This window comes from Agelaius tricolor, unplaced genomic scaffold, assembly GCF_023055355.1.
Source record: "Agelaius tricolor isolate 1412-34295 unplaced genomic scaffold, bAgeTri1.0.p SCAF_9, whole genome shotgun sequence".
Taxonomy (NCBI): Eukaryota; Metazoa; Chordata; class Aves; order Passeriformes; family Icteridae; genus Agelaius; species Agelaius tricolor.
Genome location: NW_027269269.1, coordinates 6,359,403 through 6,381,082, shown reverse-complemented (window position 1 = coordinate 6,381,082; position 21,680 = coordinate 6,359,403). Strand labels below are relative to the sequence as shown.

Sequence of the window (21,680 nt, the reverse complement as noted above, 5' to 3'; positions counted from 1 at the left end):
TGTTTTTACCTTTTATTTATAGAGATTAAATTCATGTGTTAAGTTTCTTGTCTTGATTTTACTGGAGAGAATTAGGCTGAAAAGAGTGCTGTTGTGATTTAGATGCTTCAAACAGCTACAACCTCTCAGTTTTCTGTAACAAGCAGAGCCTGTAAAATGCTTGGTACTTCAAGGAGATACACGGCTGATCTAACAGCTCAGTAGCTCTTTATCTGAAACCTTTTCTGGAATTGTTAACACAAGATGTCAGAAGGGTCTGAAGACTATTTTGCTTGGTCCCTGATCTGGGAGACTTCTGTTCAGCAGTTTGTTAGAGATAATCAATACCTATTAGAAATGCATGAGTTGTAAGCTCCAAGTTTGACATTTAGAAATCTGGGTTTATGGATTTTAGTCAGCATGCATTCAAAGCTGTGTAGTCTGGCTTCTTTTTCAGGCTTTATAAATTCAGTAGTCTCTATGTTTTCTTGAGTTTTGTGGTTTTTTTTGTCCTGCTACTATTAGTTGTGAAATTTGCCAGTGAGAGCTGTTCACATCTGCTGGAACAGCCTTGAAAATACTACATTTTTTCCAACAGCTCTACTTGACACCTCATCTTTGTAAATCATTGAGCAAACTCATGGACTCAAACACTTTTTATTGGGAACTCTGTGTGTGTGTAATTAACAGCTCTCAAATATGGGTGCATACAGAGAGTTAAGTTAGTAGGTGCCAGGACAATCAACTACTTTTTTAGTATTTTTTTAACCCTGTAGGACAGTTCTAAAAAATTAAATTCACCGAGTGCTAGAGGTTGGTGAATCTGGTGAGCTTCAGGACATAAGTGAACTCTTGTCAGTCAGGTAGATGTAATATTGCTGCAGCTCTGAGTACCCAAATACATGCTGCAGTGAGGATGAGATACAATCCCAAGCAAATCCCTGCTGGGATCTGAAAACACAGATCTGAGAAGGACATCTGGGCTCTAGTAAGGTGTAGACCAGGGACCTCCTGAGGCCCTCTTCAGTCTAAATTTCTCAGTGATTTCATGATGTCTGAGCTTTAAATTGTGCTATTAGCCTGCATTATTCAGATATATAATTACTTACTGAATAGTTTATGGTAAATCTGTGGTTTAGATTAGGTCAAACTAGTATATATTGCCTGACTAGCTAACTTGAATCAGGTCATACTGAACAATATATTTATGTTAACACCAACTTGTAGAATGCTATTCAGTTCCTCTCTTATGGTTGGATTGTAAGCATTGATTAAAATTATTTTGTTTCAGATAAATGCAAGTGAAATCCAAAGATTTTCAGATTTTCCATTGTCAAAGAAAACCCTAAAAGGTGAGTATAGAATTTTTCTTTAGAAAAATAATATAAGTAAAAGGGAATACGTAGTTTATCTGCATCTGAACATTTTTTTTCTTTAAACTAAGTTTTAGGTAAGTATTGCCATGTACAGCATTTTCTAAGCAGAGCAATGCAGTTGAGGACCAGACAAAATTGACTAGCTTTTTTTCTTTCTTCTTTTTTTTTGTTCCTCTTCCCCTCCCACCCTCTCTCTTCCCCCCCTGCAAATACCAGGACTGCAGGAATCTCAGTATCGTGTGGTAACAGAGATTCAGAGGCAGACCATAGGTTTGGCTTTACAAGGTAAAGATGTACTTGGAGCTGCAAAGACTGGATCGGGCAAAACGTTGGCCTTTATTGTTCCAGTAAGTAATTTACATCCTTCTATTTCTACTCAAACCACATTATCTCTGAAATACTGATGTCAGTCAGTTTACATTAGTAGATCCTGAGAGAAAAGTTAAAATCCAATTGGTCTGTTTCAGGAAAGCCAAGATACTTAGGAATTGAATAAAGCTGCTTGAGCTTCGGAAAGAAGTGTATTTTTTGTGCTAGGAATATTCTGCAACCTAAAAGTTTCATTTTGATCCTTACATTAGTAGACCCTGTGTGGTTTAGAAAGTGCTTTGTTTTTCTCTCAAGGATGTTTTCCTGGTGCAACTCTAGTTGTCCAATTTTTCTGGCATTTAAAAACTAGCTGTTTGAAACAGAATGGTGGATTTTCAGTTCCTTAGATTTTTTAATGACTGGTTTTCACTCCTTTAAAATGTTACAATTTGGACCTTACATAACAAAGTTAACCTTAGTGATTGTGGACTTCCTGTCAACTCCTTGGAAATCACTTCTAGGGGCAAGCAGAAAAGTGGGATGAAAATCCCTGTAATGGATGTACATGTCTGACAGTTTTACTCAAAGCATCATGATCTGCATTTCATTTCTTCAGTTGAGACGTGTGCTTAAAGTGCACATATAAGCGGATACAAACCCCAAAGGGGAGAATTTTTTTTTTATGGAGTTACTCTGTTGAACATTACTTGCATTTTTGTAAGCATAAATTTCTTTGGAGCCTATTACTGTGAGAACAGTAGTAGGTGCTTTGAATACCCTCTCTAGTAAAGATGATTTATGCTGCTTAAAAAAAAAATCTTATTAGTAGAGAATAAAAAAATGTAGGTGGCTTCACCAGTCTTGTGAATTTAAGAAACAAGTGAGATTACTGTTTAATGTAAGAGTAGATGTACTTAGTTTTACAAACCTTATTTTAAAACAGTTTTAGAGACGAGGGCTAAGAGAGGAGCTGAAGAGCTGAGAAGTGGAAAAAAAATTCATTGTGCAAGTATGAATTACCAGCTCTCTGTATTTCTTCAGATATAAGGCTTCAGATATTCATACCTTAAAGTCCTTGTGTTAGGATTAGCTGACTGATAGAGTGTTTCTGCAGCATCAATTCATAAGAGGGGGAATAATCCTCCAACTTAAGTTGGAACATTCTATATGTAATATGTAGATAGACTGCTTCAAGTCTATAAGCCAGAATGAAAGCTTCAATAATTAGTGTTCTTCCAGGTGCTCACTGTATTCCTGGTTTCCACAAAACCTCATGAGCAGAGAAATTTCTCATGTTTTTCTGTACTGATTCCTATTATCATATAAATGGCCTAATTTCCAGAGTTTAGCAGAGTAGGATTAATTGTGCAGTGAAGTGTTTATGATTTTCCACTCATTGCTGTCTGTCTTAGATTGGTACTGGAGAATTTTGCTTAACAGCAAGTGTCATTACCATTAGTTAGAATTTATATATCATCAACCATATAAAGTGTGCATTGATGTTTCTTCATATCATTATTTTAATTAACGTGGCTTTGTTTTTTTTAAATTACACTTTGATACCAACTTATTGCACATTTTCCTTGTGAGATTTTTGTGGTGATAACATGGTCACTTCTTTCAGGCTTTGGAGCTCCTCTATCGGCAGCAGTGGACTTCAGCTGATGGCCTGGGGGTGTTGATCATCTCACCTACCCGGGAGCTGGCCTATCAAACCTTCAAGGTTCTGCGCAGAGTGGGGAAGAACCATGAGTTCTCAGCTGGCCTTATCATTGGAGGAAAGGTGTGTGTCCTCTCTTGGAGTTTGCTGTATGGAAGCATAGTTGAGTGCTGCATTAAGTGCTAGTTAAGGAGGGAAACCCTGGGCTTGGAAAGTCAAGGAGGAGAGTGGTTAATGGGAGCCTATCAGTGACCCACTATTTTCTTGTGTGTATTCTGTCTTTTTTCTGAAGCTTTTTGAGGCATATTTGAGGTCTTTGCAGTGTCCATGGCTGGATGGACCTTCCTGCCAAGTCTTCCAGGACTATCCTCTTAATTTAGATTACTCTGAAATACCTTTTCCTCAAGCCACAGATGTGAACATGCTGAAGAGATGGTGGCATATCTGTGGGAAGAGGAAAGCTGCTCCTTGACTATTCTTTCTAAGAGCTGTTAATAGGTTAAACTGGCCTAACTGGTACTGGACTTCTAGTCTAAGCAACTAGAGCTAAGATGGATTAACTCCATTTCAGGATCTGAAAGAGGAGTCTGAAAGAATCCACCACATAAATATGCTAATTTGCACTCCAGGACGGCTTTTACAACACATGGATGAAACATCATATTTCTATGCATCTGATCTGCAAATGTTGAGTAAGTTTTTTAAGTACTTGAAAGTACTCAGGAATATATTGTAACAACTCATAATTGTGTGCAGCACTTCTTTGCATAAAAAATTTATTCTTGTCATGTTATGTAGATGAAATGGCATTTAAACTTGCACATGTTCAGATTAAATAAGAAAACAGCAAAATCCCTTTCTTGTGTGTACTTTATCTGAAGCAGTTGATGAGCATGCCATCCCTAGGATGAAAAGAAGCAGGGGATTTAGTAAGGAACCCAAACCCCAGTGTAGTGCCCCATATAATCTTTTACATTTGTCTTTACTAATGCTAAACTTACCTTTCTGGCTATGGCTCTTGTGTCTTTCCTGACATGATAGTTGACTAGCTATATAGGATATCCATTGCAGTGTGTGTATTTTGGACCAGTTCTAGAAAACATAGTCTTTGTGTTTTAAGACAGATTTCCACTCCTTTTATTCTTTTGTTTGCATTGTTACCATTATTTGTTTTCATCTTTCCAGTCTGAACAAAAATTTTCAGTGTAATGAAAAGGTTTGCCTGCTTCTAAGAGCTGCATAATCTTAGCATAGCTTGAGGAACTTAAAAGCAATTAAGAAGCTAATGAAGCTGATAAAATGTGAAATTATGCTTGCTACACTTAGTACAATTCGTGACAGACAAGAATTGCATTAAATGTAGGCGCTTTTAAAGCTTTGTCTCTGTGCTGCTTGGTTTATACCCTATATTTCAATGGTAAATTTAGCTTAGGTACAGGAGAGTGTTTTGCTCTGTCACAAATACTACAACATTGTTTTACGTTCCGTGCTTTTATTTCAGTAAAAGGACAGGGAGTCTGTTTGCAAATTGCCAAACTGTTCACTTGAGATGCTGATCTTTTTCCTTCTGCATGTGAAACTGAGGGCTGTAGTGCACAGATTATGGGAAATGCTATGATTTCTGTTGCAGGTATTTTTAAAAAAAATTTTTATGAAGTACAGGGATATCTAAAGAGGTTGCTGTCATGTACAGTAGTTAATTTAATCTCTGCATTTTAAGTACAGATAGAATTTTGTGCTACATGGATTTAATGTAGAATTTTTTAAATAAATAAATCTAAACCCAGTTTTTTGTCAAATTTATCTTTCAATCCAGTTCTTGATGAAGCTGACAGAATTCTAGACATGGGGTTTGCTGATACAATGAATGCAATCATAGAAAATCTACCTAAGAAACGCCAGACCTTGCTTTTTTCTGCAACACAAACAAAATCTGTGAAGGATCTTGCACGGCTGAGTCTGAAAGATCCAGAATATGTTTGGGTTCATGAGAAAGCCAAATTCAGGTATGTTGGGATTTTTTTTTTTCACCCTGTGGAGGGTTAGATAGTGATCCTATTTAACTGCTGCTCTGACAGTTCCCTGAATCAGAGGTAGCATTGTGCGTCCATCACTGGATCAGTGTCTGATCCTGCTGTCTGCCTTCCTGAAAGCAAGGAATTTCCAGAGGGGACTAGTTCTGACTGAATCACTGCAGGGAGGCTGAACCTGTGCTTGTCTTGACTCCTCAGGCAGCTTCTCAGACTGGAAATCCTTTTCCTCAGGAGGAGGCTGCAGAGTGGATTATAGCCAGTGTGCTGGGTCTAGCAGCACCCAGTTCTGAGTAACTCCTTTTCTGCTGTTCAGCATCCTTGCCTCCCATATGTGTGTGCTTACTGTGCAAAAGCACCACAGATAGTTTGTCTGTGTGCCATTTGTAAATCTGGCTTCCCAAGGATGTGCTTTCCTCTTGGGAAAGTGCAGAATGGCAGTCTTGCTTGTGTATTCAGTATTAGGTGCCCAAAAGAAAGCGTGTGCTGTTAGTTGATGTGTGGTAACTCCTGTGGCTTCCTGATGTGCTGTGTTTTCTATGCATGTTTAGGGCTCTGGCCCTGTGTGCACTAAATAGATTTGTCCTGCCCTACAGTTAGGAGTAGGATGGGAGGTCCTTGCTGGAAGGGAAGTATGTGGTGTGCCATACTCAAAAAATGTAATGTATCACTAAATGAATGTTGCTTTTTGGCACATAATTTTCTTTTGAAATCCAAATGAAGAATGTTATTTTGCATTTCTGTGGGCTCGCTCATCTGAGTGTCAAATTACTTATGAGCATGGATGATTCTTTTTCTGCTCTTCTCTGAAATATGCATATATTTCCATATGTGAGATGCAGGAGAAAGGTGAAGCACAGAGATAAAAATGGTTTTCCTGGGAGCAAACAAGAAATCGTCAGGAAAATGCATGGCAGAACCATGCAATTGAATCTTGAAGAAGTTTTAACTATTTGATTTGATTATCTTTGTATTGTACTTCAAATACCTTTTTTTAATCAGTAGTACTATCAAAGGCATCTTAAATAAACATGATTGCCAGAAAAAAAAGTATGGCTTAATACCCTTGTATCAGAAGAGAATGTACAAGCCTCGTATGCAGTCTTAATTTTGGCGACTATCTATTTCACAGATCTCCCATGTTCAGTGAAGTCTATTTTAAAGTACATTTAATTTTTTTAAATATTTGGGAGAATGGAATTAGATAACAAACCAAATTAAAAGAAAGGTAAGTATTAATTTGTTTTAGAGTTTACTGCCTTAGGTTATTGCCTTATAAAAGCAATTTCCGCTGAAAGACGTAGAAAGCAAAAAGTGCTGTGGCGTAATTCAAATTAAATAGCAGAATGAAAACTGGAGGAGTTTCTTGTAATTTCATCCTCCCAAGCGACCACCTTAGAAAGGTAATTTTGAATACCCACAGTCTGTTTAGGGTGAAGTCAAGGAGGATGAGCATTTAGATATGTTTCAAGGGCAAATATCCCAAATAATTTTTCTTGTTTTATTTCTGCTTTTAAGAACAGAAATGTGAGTTCAGATGACAATTCAGAGCTTTAGAAAGTCACTTTGCATCTCAGTGTAATCAGTAGAAGTACATCAATGCTCTCTTTTTGTGCGTGATTAGATTCTGCTTTGACATTGCCTTAAGCACAAATGATGCTTTAATAGGACTAATAGACAAAACTGCATTTTAAGTCAAGGCAATTTGAATGTCGCTGCTTAGACAAGAAAAGTTTGCCTTGCTGGAAGTAAATGAATTTAGAAGTAATGTCAAAAGTCATCTGTCCCTCCCCACTGGCTTTTAATAAGGGAATTGATGTAGCTTTCAAATGAAACTGATAAGACTTGTTTCTCCAAGTGGGAGAGCTTTCCAGCCTGATTCCTTTTCTTTTCTCCTTTTTCTGAGTATGTATAAGACACTCTTGGCTTAAAAGAAAGGTGAGACATTTCTGTGATTTATCTAAATGAACTTTTTTGATGTTGTTTTTTTTTTTTCCTTCCTTAGTACCCCAGCAACTTTGGATCAGAATTATGTTGTCTGTGAGCTTCAGCAAAAAGTAAACATGTTATACTCTTTCCTGAGAACTCATTTGAAAAAGAAGAGCATTGTGTTTTTTGCAAGCTGTAAAGAGGTATGTTTTTTCTCTCCCTCCTTCTGCCCCAGAATTTAAAAACTGATAATTGAAGGTATTCATATAGGTATCAATGCATCAGAGAGGTGAGATTGTGGACTAATTTGCAACAGGAAACTGGAGGAACAAAACGTCACCTACTGCTGTATGTCATTCAGGACCTGACTTTGAGGCAGTTCAGTGACCCAGGCTCAGTGCAGGAAGGTTCTGGAGACCTGAGTGTTCTCAGCCATTTTTGTGGTCTGCTGTTCAAAATGAATGCTAAAAGTTAATGTCAGTAAGGCCCAGCTATTTCAGTTCTGTCTTTTGACATGTTTCATAGTTAGCTTACAAAGTATTTCAGTAATTGTACTTGCTTTCCTTACAAGCTTTTAAATGGGCCTGTTTGAGAAGGTGTGATTGTGAAATAGTACTGGCAAAGGTTTTTCTTACATAGGAAGTAATCCTTCAAGTACCTGCTTGTGTAAGTGTCTTGGGACCATTCTGTTGAAGCTATTTGCATGTGTTTGTTTGGCACAGGTATTTGTACCTATAACTACTGCATGTATCAAGTATTTTACAGTGCAGGTATTGCTTACTAGTGTAATACAAGGCTAGTATTTTACAATAATAGACCATTTTACAATGGCCTAGTAAATATTCATTGCAGTTCTTTCACCTGTGGAAGAGGTTGTGATATTTTTGTTGTTCTGCAGTTGACTGGTGGCACTGAAGTGGTCAGCTTAGTTGTGCAGAAATTTTTGGAGCTGCAGCTGTTCAGCAGTATACACAATTTATGTAACTACTTTCTTAAAAAGATGCTAGGTAGCTGCCTACTGTAAAACAATGCTGCATCATGGGTACTGTAGGTAAGAGTAAACAGGCTGATTTTATAAGAGAACATGTTGAAACTTGAAATAGTAAACTGAGACTGTAGACTGATTTAAGTTGCAAGTATAAAACACAGCACCCCTCCAGTACTGTCTAGAAGAAGTGCTTCTCATGGACTTTTCAGATGGACTTTGGTCCTTTGCATACAGCCTAAGTACTCATGTCCCAAGTTGTTCTTGCTGTTACCTCCTCTGGTTTCCTTTAGGAAATGCCATCAAAAGGCCTGGCAGTCTTTTGCCACAATTGCTTTTGTCTTTTAGTACCTGGTTGTGTAACAAGGTCTCAACATCTTTTTTCTCTGATGTGGAGAAAAGTTTATGTAATTTGATGTACAGTTTCAGTTGCTATATACACTGTATATGATCTTAACATGTTTAACAGTGCATGGTAATTCTTTTCCCCCTTGATTTGTTGGGTAGGTTCAGTATCTGTTCAGAGTGTTTTGTAAGCTTCAGCCTGGTCTTCCTGTCCTGGCACTCCATGGCAAGCAGCAGCAGATGAAGAGAATGGAAGTGTACACTTGTTTTGTTCGGAAAAAGGCAGCAGTGCTTTTCGCTACGGATATCGCAGCTCGTGGCCTGGGTAGGTATCCACCTAGGAGGGGAGCAGCAGCTAAACCTGTTGAAGCTTTATCAGACATTATACTCTGAAGACTGACCCAGTTTTTGAAAAATGAAGCTGTAGTTTGCTTAGGAGCTCAAAATAGAGATGCTTCTTAGAGTTCTGCTGTTCCTTTACTGAAGCTGCCCACTTCGTCTGTTCTTATATTTTCTTTTTATCCAAGAGAAATGTGGTAGGTAAACAGTGATGTATCAATGATGTATTTTTTTACTTGTAAGGCAAGATTCCAGCAGTTTTAAGTATTTCTGATATGCTTGTATCCTGTGGGTTATTTCAAAGGATATGAAAAATTGCTAACCTACTGATATGTGGAAATGGAAACCTGAAATTTTAATGTCTGAGAGATGAGTGGCATTGTAGGACTGTATTGATAAGGAGACAGAAAAATAAATGAGGGTAAAATAATTTTTTTCTTTTAGTTCTTGGAGGCATTTAAGTATAACACAATACTTTTCAGGAGTCCAGTCATTCTTTGAGATAGCAAACTCTGTTGTCCAAAATGTGAGGTTTAGTCACTGTGTTACAAAAAGAAAGAAGGTGCTCTAAAAACTGAAGTCAGGAATGAAACTGGTACTCATACCTTCCATACTGCTGAAATCTCACCAGTGACTATCTAATTTGGGTATGGTTAGTTTGGTTTAGAGTGTGGGTATAATTCTGGAATACAGTATAGCTGCAGATTTGGTTTCAGTGCAAAGCATGCTGCTGCTGAGTGAAGTGCAGCAGTTAGAAAATGCTTATTATTAATACCATTGACAGTCAAGGCTGACTTTTGTCAGGCTTGGTCACCCCCTCCCACTTTTAAGAGGGGCTGTTGTATTTCTGTATGTGACAGCTGAAGTGATGCAGTCTCACCACAGCTAACTTCAGACCCCAGTGGTGTAGCATATTAACAGTAAGGATTAAAAGTGGGTCAGATATTGTTGTATAATTATTAACCATAGGGTGTTTTATCATCTGTGTGATACAAAATATGTCTGTTCTTGTCAAGTGTGAAATTATGTTCCATTCATTGCACTGTCATAATTTAGGAAATGAACACACAATTAATTTAACTTACTTTGATGAAGAGAGTGATTGTTTATGTATGCTAATGCATGCAACATTTCAGAGTTTGCACCTAGTGTCTGTAAATGGGTCCAAGTGATGGTTGTTACAGGAATTAATGCTCTTGCATAGGAGGGTTTTGAGTCCAGTGAACTTACTTGTTGTATTTTCTTCTTTACACAGATTTTCCAGCAGTGAATTGGGTCATTCAGTTTGATTGTCCAGAAGATGCAAACACATATATCCACAGAGTGGGAAGAACAGCCAGGTTTGTTTTCACTTTTCATTAGTATTTTAATGTGTAAAACAAGATTTCTCTAGGGACAGATCACTGGCTAAAGACTCATTGAAAAAAATTAAGATATAAATTAGAAAGAAAAAGGCTGTTATCACTAAGAGACCCTTTTGATTAGTAAGGAGTAATGATTTAACTTAATAATTTCTTAGTGAGCTTCAGAGACTTGTTACAGCAGACAAAAGTATCCCTGATTGTTCCATCTGATTAGGAACAATTATTGGGGGAAATAGAAAACCTTTTTCCCTCGGCAGGATTACCTCAAAGGATGAGTTGAGTGTGTGTATGTGAGTGGAAAAGCTTGTATTGCTACTGACATTTACAGATAAGTAATGTTTTACACTGTGGATCCAATTTCTTTGTGAAGACTCTTCAAAAGAATGGAACTATTTCTTCCTTATTTAACTTGGGAGGAAGGAATCAAATGTTAATTACAGGTTAAATTTTTAATTTTCTAAGTCTTTTGTGGAATTATATACTTAAGCATAGCTTTAGTTAAAATATTTGTGGCTAAGCTTTTATGATGGGAGTTACCCAGATACACTGTTGTAAACCAGGTCCTTCATCTCTGAAGTAGATTTTTAAGTGAAATAGAAGCTGTTACTGCATATAATTCAGGAGATCAAAAACCTCATGCAATTATCTGAAGGATGAAATGCAAGGCCTAGCATTAAATCTTGTCTCTAATTTAATTTGTTTATAGTAGAGCTTGCAATACAGGCAGTTGTCAAACCTAATGATAGAGCAGTTACTAGGACTAGGATTTCAACACTATAACAATTTGAGATCTGTGTTCCTGGATCAGAAGACTGTAAATTTTGGTGACTGTACCATGCCAATGCACTTCTTGCACTCTTTCAAAATGTAGATGTTTTAGCCATGTTTTCATTGTAATTGGTGACATTTCTGCCCCATTCTGTCTCTCTGCTCTCAGTTTTCTGATCTTCTATGATAGAAGGGAGTGATAAATTTTTAAATGACTTTGAAAAAAACCTGTCAATGAATAAAGTCAGTGAGTGTTGTATATAATTAGATAAAACACGTAGCTATTTTGCTAATTTAAAATTTAGATGTAATCTTATGCATACCAATTGAGAGAAAAGCATATAGGCTTGGTTAGAGTTCTGTTAAATTTTATTTTTTCTCTTTCTTTTTTTTTTTTTAATCCTGAGTGGATTCACAGAAGGCTTGTAATTTTGTCTTCATGGCACACTGTCATCATGGAAGGAAAACAATGTATTTGGCACTGTTTAATTGGCAGGGTTTAGGATACTGGTTGATATTCTTTCTGAGCCATGTCACTCAGTTAAAGCACCTTCCTGGAGTTGTAATCCTCAGGCCTTTTCCCTATTCTCAGTAGGAGCTGAGAAGAGCAATTTTAACTAAGTTTAGCATGGGGAAACAGCTCTAAAGAGATGCAAAGTCAAACAACTCTTTGTCATAATGCTTTTATTCAAATGTCCTCTGAGAGGACTTTAGCCTGGCAACCTTAAGGGTCTGTCTTCAGTGGCCTCTTAAGTGCAGCCTTCTGTGATTGCTCGAGGGACAGATTTAGACAGAAAATTGGGGCACGGTGTCTGTCTCAGGGACTGTGGGCTGTGCTGGATGCCTTGCTGGGATGTTGATTGCATTTCCTTCTATGTCAATTTTTCAGTAGGGAGACCTTACAGAAATTGGGAGTACACCTGACCAAGTTGTGTGAGCTGGAGGGTGTTGACTGACAGTGAAAAAAAAAATCTTTTCTGTAGGAAAAGCTTCATGGGTATTTTCTCTTTCCTAATCTCATACAAGGATCAGCAGGTTCTGCCTATACTGGGCATTCATTTTGAAGAAACACACAGGCTGTCTCCATCCTTAAGGTAAAACAGTCCTAGAAGGAAATTTGTTTAGGAAACTTAAAACTTAGCATGAAATAAATCTTCGAAAATAAAACAAGGGAGATGTCTAATAATTTTAAGTAAGTACTATGCAATAAGTAAATATGCTAATGCAGTTTTTGATGTGGGTAATTGACAATGTACTTCTCATTGAAATCTAAGTGTTGAGGAGGAAGCTTCCTTTGTTTTCAATAGCTAAAGTTCATATGAGAAGCTTGTATTTCTTCTGGAAACTTGATAAAAATGAACTGAACTGCAATTTAGTAGTCCTCATTAATGAGGTTCGAGATAATTACAAATTTTCATGGGTTATGAGAATATAATTGCATAGAATGAAAGCTAAATTAAATATCTCATCTAATTAAGGGGCTGTGTTAAACTGTAATTAAAACTGGGATGCCAAATAGTGTTTACTTTTGAAGTCAAATTATTTTGTGATATGAAAGTAAATATGAAAGGAGAGAAAATATGTTGGGGAAGGGGCTGGAAAACCTTTGACTAACAATCATGGACGTGTTCCCACATACATCTTAGAATTTTGCAAAGCTTGATCTAAAACAAGAGGTAGCAGTTTATTTTTAAGTGGATAAGGCCACTGTGTTCCCTAAGAAACATTTCATTTGCATTTTACCCTGCTGAAGAACATAAGTTGCAACTCCTGCATTTTTGATTTATTGTTAAGTAAGATTGAGAAAATCTGGGTGTAATCCAGTAATGCTTTTGCTTTATAGTAGAATTGACATATATTGAGTATATTGAGTGGGGTTTTTTTTTAATAAACTTGAAAGGTATGCTACGATGAGAGTGACTAGAAGCTGTTTCTTCCAGTTGCTTTCAAAGTCTTAAATAGTTCACTGACAGACTTTCTAAAATACTGACAATGTCATGGGCAGTCTAGTAAATACTTTTAGTGTTATATTTGCCACACAATTTCTTAGAAAAGTCAGTGGTTTAAAACACTAGATTACAGTGTTTCCTCTGGGATTTAGTTTCAAAAACTCTAAATAAAAGCTGCTTGTAGCAATTGCCTGCAAAACTAATTTCTTCTGGCTTTTAATTTCTATTGATGCCTTCTATTCTGTAACCTATGAAGCCTACAGATGAAAGTATTCTTTCATGAATTTTGTGAAAGAAGTTATGGTGCCACTAGGGGACAGCAGAAGATAATAATTTTTGAAGCACCCTGATGCTCATTTTTTCCCCCAACTGTTTTTCCAAACATAATGTCCAAGTTGTATGGCATGAAAAAAGTCTATAGGGATGTTTGTCTTCCAGTCATGATTGCATTGGTGAGACAAGACACCAAAAAATTTATTTTATCTTTTTGTTCATGCATAACTACCTTCAAGTTTGGATGTACCTATATCCTGGCAAGTCTCAGTAATTAATTTCTTTCTTTCCTGGCATTGCACTCATCCCTCCACTTAATGTTTAATTTTTTTTTTTTTTTTTTTTTTTTTTTTTTTTTTTTTTTTGCTTCAGAAGCAACTGCTGCTGCTTGAATTAAGTGATTTTCATGTCATGAGTCTTTTTTTAAAGGCATTGGCACTGGAATGTTAAACAGAATAAGTATTTTTGTTCCGCAGTTTTTTATCTGTGGCATGTCTGGAGCTATATATGATTTAGATCTCGCTGGTTCAGACTTCTGATGGTATTTAATTCAGCCTCGTTAGTTAGCTTTCTTAGGTGCTTACACTGACTTAGGAAAGTAATTGTAATTCTGTTGTTGTCAGCAAACAGGCATGCTTCTTTTCTTTTAGTAAATTATATTTCTGAAAATAAATGGAGTAATTAAACTCCATCTTCCCAAAGCAGAATACTCTGTTACCTGCCATTTTTGTGGTGGCTGTTCTGATGATTAGACTGAAAGAGGTATGACTAAAGCCTCTTAAGAAGAATGTGTATTTTGATGCTTTGTGAGTACTGGAGAACATACACCTATCAAATTATGGGCAGGTGAAAGGGGCAGGTGATAGAATGATCTTACTCTGTCATGCAGTGATAAGCTTTGAAGCTCATTAATGCTCATTGGGGCTCTCCTTAAGTAATTAATTTCACACATTATATGTGTGAAAGTGAGACTATTAAGCCTTAAGAGTAATGTGACAATAAAGCATTTAAAAATGCAAGTGGCTTAATATTATCTTTTTCAATGGTGGAAGCTTGATTTTTATTTCTCTTTTTAATTGGGAAAAATATTTCAGGGATATATGTCTTGGGTCCTGAATAATCTGGGCAGCCAAGATGACAACTCCTTGTTTTGATTATTTTTCTATTTTTAAGACCCACTGAAGCACTTTGAATGTTGTTTAAAAATAAATACTGTATTAAGACCCTCTCACATTGCAGTCAAGTCATCATCCTAACTCAAGTTGAGTAAAAATAGCTGCCAGTGGAGGTCACAAGATATTGTTGACATCACATTTAACTTGGAATTCACTTTATTAAATTCTCTAAAATTAAACACTGTATCCTAGCTACATTCTTGACAGTGGCCTCTGATGCTGCATTTGTACTGACTGGCACTGTTATCTGCTAGAATTCGCTTCCTAATGGAATGGCAGGAATGTTCCTGTGCACTGAATGATTAAGTGGCCAAGGTTATTACCTGCTGACAGGAAGCTATGCTGTTTGCTGGAATAACAGAATAAACAAGCACATGTATTTTTAACTCAGCAGAGTGGACACAGCTGCTGTGGGTAATGGATTGCTTCCAGGGTAGGCTGGAGCAGTCAACAACCTCCCAAGGCCTTTTGAAATCAGTTTATTCTAAGACTAACTTGATAAGATTGGTGAGCCACAAGAACCAATAATGATTTTTGTCAATTATTTCTTGTGACCAAGACTGGCAAGCAGGGACGCTCACGCAGTATGACTGAATGGAGGGGACTGTGGTTCTGTGGGGAGAGTAGAACTCAGATGGTTCTCTGAACTTGGCTACTTTCCAGACAGAAAAATGACATTAAATGGTCAGTGGAAAAGAAAATATAAACTGAATCAATTAATTTCTGACTTCATAGCAAAATTTACTGGTTATTTTTTGGGGATTCTGAACCACAGTGTATTCAATGGAGAATAGAAGTGATCTAAAGCAAAACTAATAAAGGAAGCCAGTTCACATTTTTTTGTTTAAATGCTCTGTGGAATGTCAGACTGTTCCCAACCCATGGGAAGAAGCTTCTTTTCCTGGGTGAATTAAAGACTTTGCAGTGAACTCTGGCTGTCTGCTGCACTGGGTCAGCTGTGAATAGTCAAGACACTTTCTGGTCTCCTGTAACTTTTATTGGGCTGCTTTGGTAGGACTTGCTGTAGATGGTACAGCACAGTTTCAGATTGCAGTGCACCCAGATTTATTAAAGATTTGTTGTTTTAAGCAGAAATGCATATTACAGAAAGAGGCCATTGGTCATGTAGATGGGATAGAAATTCCAGTATGCATTTATTTTCTGTGCTCATTTGTCATTAAAAAAACCCAGCAAATCTGTATTATGAAAGAAACCTGGCAGTGTAGAAGTTATAATAAATGGCAGATAAAACTCTTCCTATTCCCGCCTGGAAAAATACCGTTTTCTTGGTTTGAAGTTTAGATTTCACCAGTCCTCATTATGTCACAAAGCCCAGAAGGTATTATGATTGGAAATAAATTTCACCTGAACTGAGCCTGGTATTGGAGACCTAAAACTGTTACTTTGTTTAAGAAATATGTTTAGAAATAGTAGCTTATGCAGTCAAATTTAATGGTTGTGTTTTAAAACAAAATATGAATTACTGTGTTCCTGTAGAAGCACTTGGGGGTAGATTTGGATTTTAGTTTCTCTTTGTTAAAGGATAATGTGTGGGTGAACATATTTATTTGTTATGTGTATCAGATTGAAACAGATCTGCTCAGAATAAAACTATCCATTCTGATATTTTTTGGATATATTTTTATAGATGTCTTACATTATTCCATTATACAAAAAGTGCAACACAGAAAATGTCTGCTTCAACTGAATGCTTTTTCCTTCACTCTGTAGTTGTTTTAAAAAAATTGAAAACAGTTTCAAAATTCAATATAAATTACATAGTAGAAATAATATAACTTTACTCACTCTAGTTTTCCTAATCTATCTTGTATTAAGCATGATTGTTAGGTTATTAGCTTATAATTCACTGCTGTTTCTTTCAGTCTTTGCAGGGGCAAATCTTTGCAAGAGAAACAGGAGTCTGTGCTGCTTTTTGTATTTTGCTTACCAGTTTTTCTGCATGATGAAATAGTCTTGCTCTTGACTCTATTGAAACTAAAATTATATGCAAAGATTTAAAGAGCATTACTTTTGCAAAATCAAGTTGTCCAGATGATTTCTGTTCTGAGAAGGGTGTGAATGGTGTGTAGTGAATAAATGATTGCCTTACATAGTGAGTAACATGGCTTCACAGTGGAAATAATTATTCAATAGTTTTGTATTTATAGTTTTGCAAGTATGTATGATAAACAAAGGGTCCATTAGAAGAAGAGTGAAAATATATAATTAGAGTGTATCATCATGCACATGCAAAATCAGGCACATTTATTGGGATTGGTTTTGATGCTCTTCTAAATGCTTAACTTATTGTCTTTAGCATTTTGAAGAGAGCAGTGTCTTACTTGCTCCTGATAAATCTCTAGCAGATTTGATCTGGGTGAGAATGAGGCAGTTGAGCAGTTGATCTGGCATCCCTAGTGCCCAATTTCCTTTCTCTGAAAAGATTTTGCTGTTTCTGAGTTTCTGCAATGCTAAAGGTATCTGAAGGTGGCTTGTTGGCTTGGAATGTGATACTTTTGGAAATGGGCTTTGATTTAAGCTCACAAGCTTTGCAATGATACCTTACTTCCTTCTATGTCTTTTGACAGATAAGATGATAGCATATGTTGATGCTATCCATGCTGGCCCAGTTAGGCTAAAATTAGATCTTTAACCTAGTCAACCTGGTAAAGTCCTGGTAAATTCAAGTTACAGATTAAAAAAAAAACAAAACACAAAAAGCTTGTTTTTTAATTATGGTGGTAAATGTGTGACGTTCAAAGTATAAAAAAAATCATCCTTACTTTTCCTGCATGTTCATGTGTGGTAAATATCTTCAAAAACGTAATCACTTCCTGTATATTGCATTTTCTCTAATGGGAAATACTCCAATTCAGGAAACTGTTATGCAAGTATCTTTTTATCTGTAACCCTCCTCCCCCAAATTTTATGACTGTCTCATCCTCTGTTTTGTCCTTTGCCAGTTTTTAAAATAGATGATTTTTTCTTGCCAAGCAAAGCAGAAATACTGCCTTTAACTCTGGTAATTTGGCATCAACTTATGTCTTCTGAAATACAAACGTTAGGGAAACATGTTGTAATATATCTGTTGGAGACAACCTGTATAACATTTTCTATAATGTCTGCATATCTATGCACCTTATCCTTACAGTTCCTTTTCCATAATTTTTTCCTACTGGATATTTGCTTTTACAGCAGAACACTGGTGCCTGATGATCATCATTAGATGGTTCCCATTCCTGTTTTATTCTGTTACAACCACAACTCATATGTCACTGACAATTAAAATGTGGTGCATTTGACTGAGCCCTGTGCTACAATGGTCATGGCAAGGATGTAGAAGTACTCTGAATGTGGTTACAGCAAGCTCAAGTCTGGCTGCTTGGCCAGGTGGAATTGATTAACAATCAGTATTGCTATCATTTACTGCCTTTGTGGTAATGGTAATGTTTAATTTAATGATATTGCCTAGGGGTATATGCAGCTGTGGACTGGATCTGATCAAGGATGGGTTAAGATGGGGTAAAATTAGGGAAGAATTGAGTGTCTGTTTGTCCTGCATGAAAGCCATTTTTTCCTCATCCTGTCTTCACTGGACTGTTGCCATTCTGTTTCTTCATGTTTGATACCAGCTGTTGGCTCAGGGTGATTTTTAGAAGTTTAAGATAGATTCTGTCATGGTGCATAAACTACCCTCTTAGTTTTAGTGTGGGTTTTTTTTTTTGTTTTTTTTTTTGGGTTTTTTTTTTTTTTGTGGTTTTTTTTTGTTTTTGTTTTTTTTTTTTTTAATCAAGTGAAGCTATTTGGCAACGCTTTGTGTTTCTTTGCTAAGGAAATGGTGTTGTGAACATTTTAAAGCCATTTTTCTCTACTGGTAATTAGCCACTACCACATTGTTGTAAGTAATTAATCCCACTTCCTTTTTGTCTGCCTCTGGCACTTGCTCTTGATTGTAGGCATCTTTCTTTTTCTCATCTGCAGTCGCTGTAAATATAACCCTTTGCTTTATAGAACTAATGATGATTTTCACAGCTTCCTGCTTGCAAGTCGTGATTGAGTTGCAGAGAAGTTGTTTGCCTTTTTCAAACATATTGAAGTCAGTAGACTCTAGAAAACAAAGCAGATAGGAACTAGAAGTGATTTTTTTTTTTCCTCCAAGGACTTTCTGCAAGTAAGATACAGTTTTCCATGGACTTGGAATAAATCATATACCCTTAGAGACTCTTAAGATCACAGTGTAAAGATGAGTCCCTTCTCTGGTTTCTTGATCACCTTGAAGAGATGACAGGATGTCATCAATTATTACACAGTCCAAGAAAGTTTGATTACTTTCAGGTTTTTAATTTACTTTTCTTCAGCAGAGTCAAAGTGCATACTTATTGGATAATAAATCACCAGAGTAAATTAGCATTTTAGGACAGATGTTTGGTTTTGGTGATGATGGACAACTTGAAGGCTGCAGTGAGCAAGAATAGGGAGAACTTCTAATATTGTCTCATCTGCAGAGGTAGTCCTCTTGCTGAAGAATTACAGTAACCAAGGTTGTTTTTTCGTTGCTTTATCATCTGTAAAGGTTTAAGCATTTTATTTGTGTGCTGAAAATAATTACAGAGATGTTCCTTTGGTTGCTTTAGTGGAGAACTTTATTCCTGTAGGATAGTAAGGGGTGTTCTTTTCTCCTTCTTTAGGCATTGTAACGGAAACAAATTCTGAGCAGGTCTAACTGTTTTTGTTACTGTTTATGCCAGTTTTTAGTAGCTTGTCCTTTCCTAAGTTTGCCAGTACAGAAGCTTTTAGTATGAAATATGCAGAGGGAACACTTTGGAAAAGTTAAATTTTACACTGAAGCCTCTCTTCTTGAGATGATCTTTAACACAATATTTTTCTGATTAGCACATTATGAGGTTGGGTTTTTTTTTTTTTTTGAGAAATAAGATAATACTCTGCCCAACTAAATCTCCTTTTTTATAGGTTGCATTTTGCTTTCTTTAACTGAACGTCCACTCAATCGATACAGACCTTCCCAGATGGTATTTAAGATCCTTTGGTTTTTAGCTTTATCATTTCTGTGATGTTTTCATTTTTGTGTTTAGCTCTGAAGAACAGTGTTGTTATTAAACTGTTTGTTTTCATTAAGTCACGATTATGGTATAAAGGGCAAAGACTGTTCCTCCTTAACTTCAAATATTTTTAAACTATTAGCATTTAAAAGAGAATGTTTCCAAAACATGTATGGGGAAGGATTGCACTGCATTAGTTACTAGATGTCTTTCAGTCCTTTAGAATGTCTGAAGACTTAGCTCTGAGAAATATTTCTCTGCTGCTTTTTTTTTCCTACTCAATCGGTGGAAAAAAAAGAGAAAGTAGAGGTGCTTGAAAACCTCTCTTTTCCAGATCTATATTTTCATGTGGTCATTTGTTTACTTATCTGTGCTACTACTTTGTCTACATAAAGGCTTTGCAAGACTTAATGTAAACATTGAAATAGTTGCTGTCCATAAATACCAGATGTGATGCTTGGCTTTTTTGGTGTATTACCTATGGAATGTGCCTTTAGGATTTGTACTTTATGAAGCAACTACTGACTCTGCATACAAAGAGTTTAGCATTAATAACACAAAATAAATTTTTAAGGGTCAGAGTGAAGGTTTATCTGATCCTGAATCCTGTTTCAGAGAGGCCTCTTGGATACTGCTGGAAAGCTATAAAAACAAAACAAGCATAGAATGGTTTTTGCTGTACTGTATCATTGCAGATTTTGGTTTTGTGGCTTGTAGAGAGGATATCTGCACTCTCTGCCCTTTGAGTATTTCTTCTTAATTTCTATGACACTGGCCTTTCACAGTGTTTTGCACACTGAATAAAAGAGATATGACAAAGAAACAATTTAATAATGCCAAGTCAGGCACTCTGGGATAAGAAATACCATGAGCAAGAAAACTACACAAATCCATGCCTTTGGCTAACTTTAAGGAATCTGAAAACATCATTTGTATATACAGTGCAGTCAAGACTTTTCTTGACAAATGACAAAGACTGTTAAGAGATTTAAGAGACATTTTTTGCAGATACCAGATCATTCACGTAGCTCTTGTTGGAGTCCTATCCTTTCATATCATCTACTTTGGAGAGAAAAGTAGAACTGCATTATTCTGTACTCTAAACTGGGGAGACTGGGATTGGCAGCAATATTATCTTTGTCTTCCTTTTTGATAGATACAAGAGAATATTTTTTCCAACAGTGCTCTGAGAGCTCAGCTTCTTTTGATGAGTAATTGGTTGTCTCGGTAGTATGATCATCAGTTTTTACAATAAAATATAAAGTCCTCTAAGGTTCAGTGGCTTTCCAGGATTTCATTGCTTGTTCAGATAGTGGCAGTGTCCAACAGGTACCCACCTTGTAGGTATGTAATTTGTAATTTGGTTAGGTTGAAATATATAGAACTTCTGTAAAAGATGCACTTGGTCCATGTAAGCAAGTTCTTTCCAACCTTAGTTATTGTATAAAGGGTGCAGACATTCCATGGGATGTTTGGTCAGCTGGGACAGCATGCTTGGTAAAGATAATAAATTAAGACAAACATATGTATTGCTTTAGAACTCTTTTTTGATAGATTGTACAAGCTGATATTTTTTGTATGGAGAACATTGTAGGTCTACTAATGAAATGGATTTAAATCGTTATAGTTTTTGTACAGTAACAACGTACAAAATCAAATCAAAAATCAAAAAATCAATCCATTTATAATCAGTAAATTTACATGATGTTGGCATGTAACTGAGATTCTTCTCTTATATCAATTTTATTTCCATGTAAAATTTCAAAATCTAGAATGTAAAGTTTAAAATTTCATGATGTAAACATTTACTAGACACTTGCAGATGATCTTCAGAAGTTGGTATCCAAGCCTATCATACATACATTGAAGAAAAAAAAATCCCAGGCATCCAAGAGCATTTTGTTGTGATTTTTCAAATTCATCAAATGAAAGCAGAAAGCTGTAATAAAAGCTGTCAGACTGTTTTAACTGCAGATTTTGTTTCTACTTGCATTGCTTACTGTGCTGTGACAGATAGTGTTTATAGTTTTCAAACAATTCTGCAGTACTGTTTTTGCCAAGTGATAACTGTTTATCCTTGGAGAAATGTAGGCTCCCTGTATTCCACTAGAAATGATTTTTATCAGTTTTAATGGTATG

General features: G+C 36.3%; 1 protein-coding gene across 1 annotated transcript in view; it reads left to right on the top strand.

The window, feature by feature from the left end:
• The window catches only part of DDX10 (DEAD-box helicase 10), a 156,461-nt gene that overhangs the window by 3,331 nt on the left and 131,450 nt on the right, over window positions 1-21,680 (top strand). Inside the window, exons 2-9 of the mRNA XM_071434134.1 lie at window positions 1,271-1,331; window positions 1,572-1,702; window positions 3,289-3,447; window positions 3,896-4,016; window positions 5,141-5,330; window positions 7,360-7,486; window positions 8,776-8,938; window positions 10,208-10,292. Of these exons, the coding sequence (XP_071290235.1) occupies window positions 1,271-1,331; window positions 1,572-1,702; window positions 3,289-3,447; window positions 3,896-4,016; window positions 5,141-5,330; window positions 7,360-7,486; window positions 8,776-8,938; window positions 10,208-10,292 (1,037 nt within the window). The remainder of the gene's footprint in view (window positions 1-1,270; window positions 1,332-1,571; window positions 1,703-3,288; window positions 3,448-3,895; window positions 4,017-5,140; window positions 5,331-7,359; window positions 7,487-8,775; window positions 8,939-10,207; window positions 10,293-21,680) is intronic.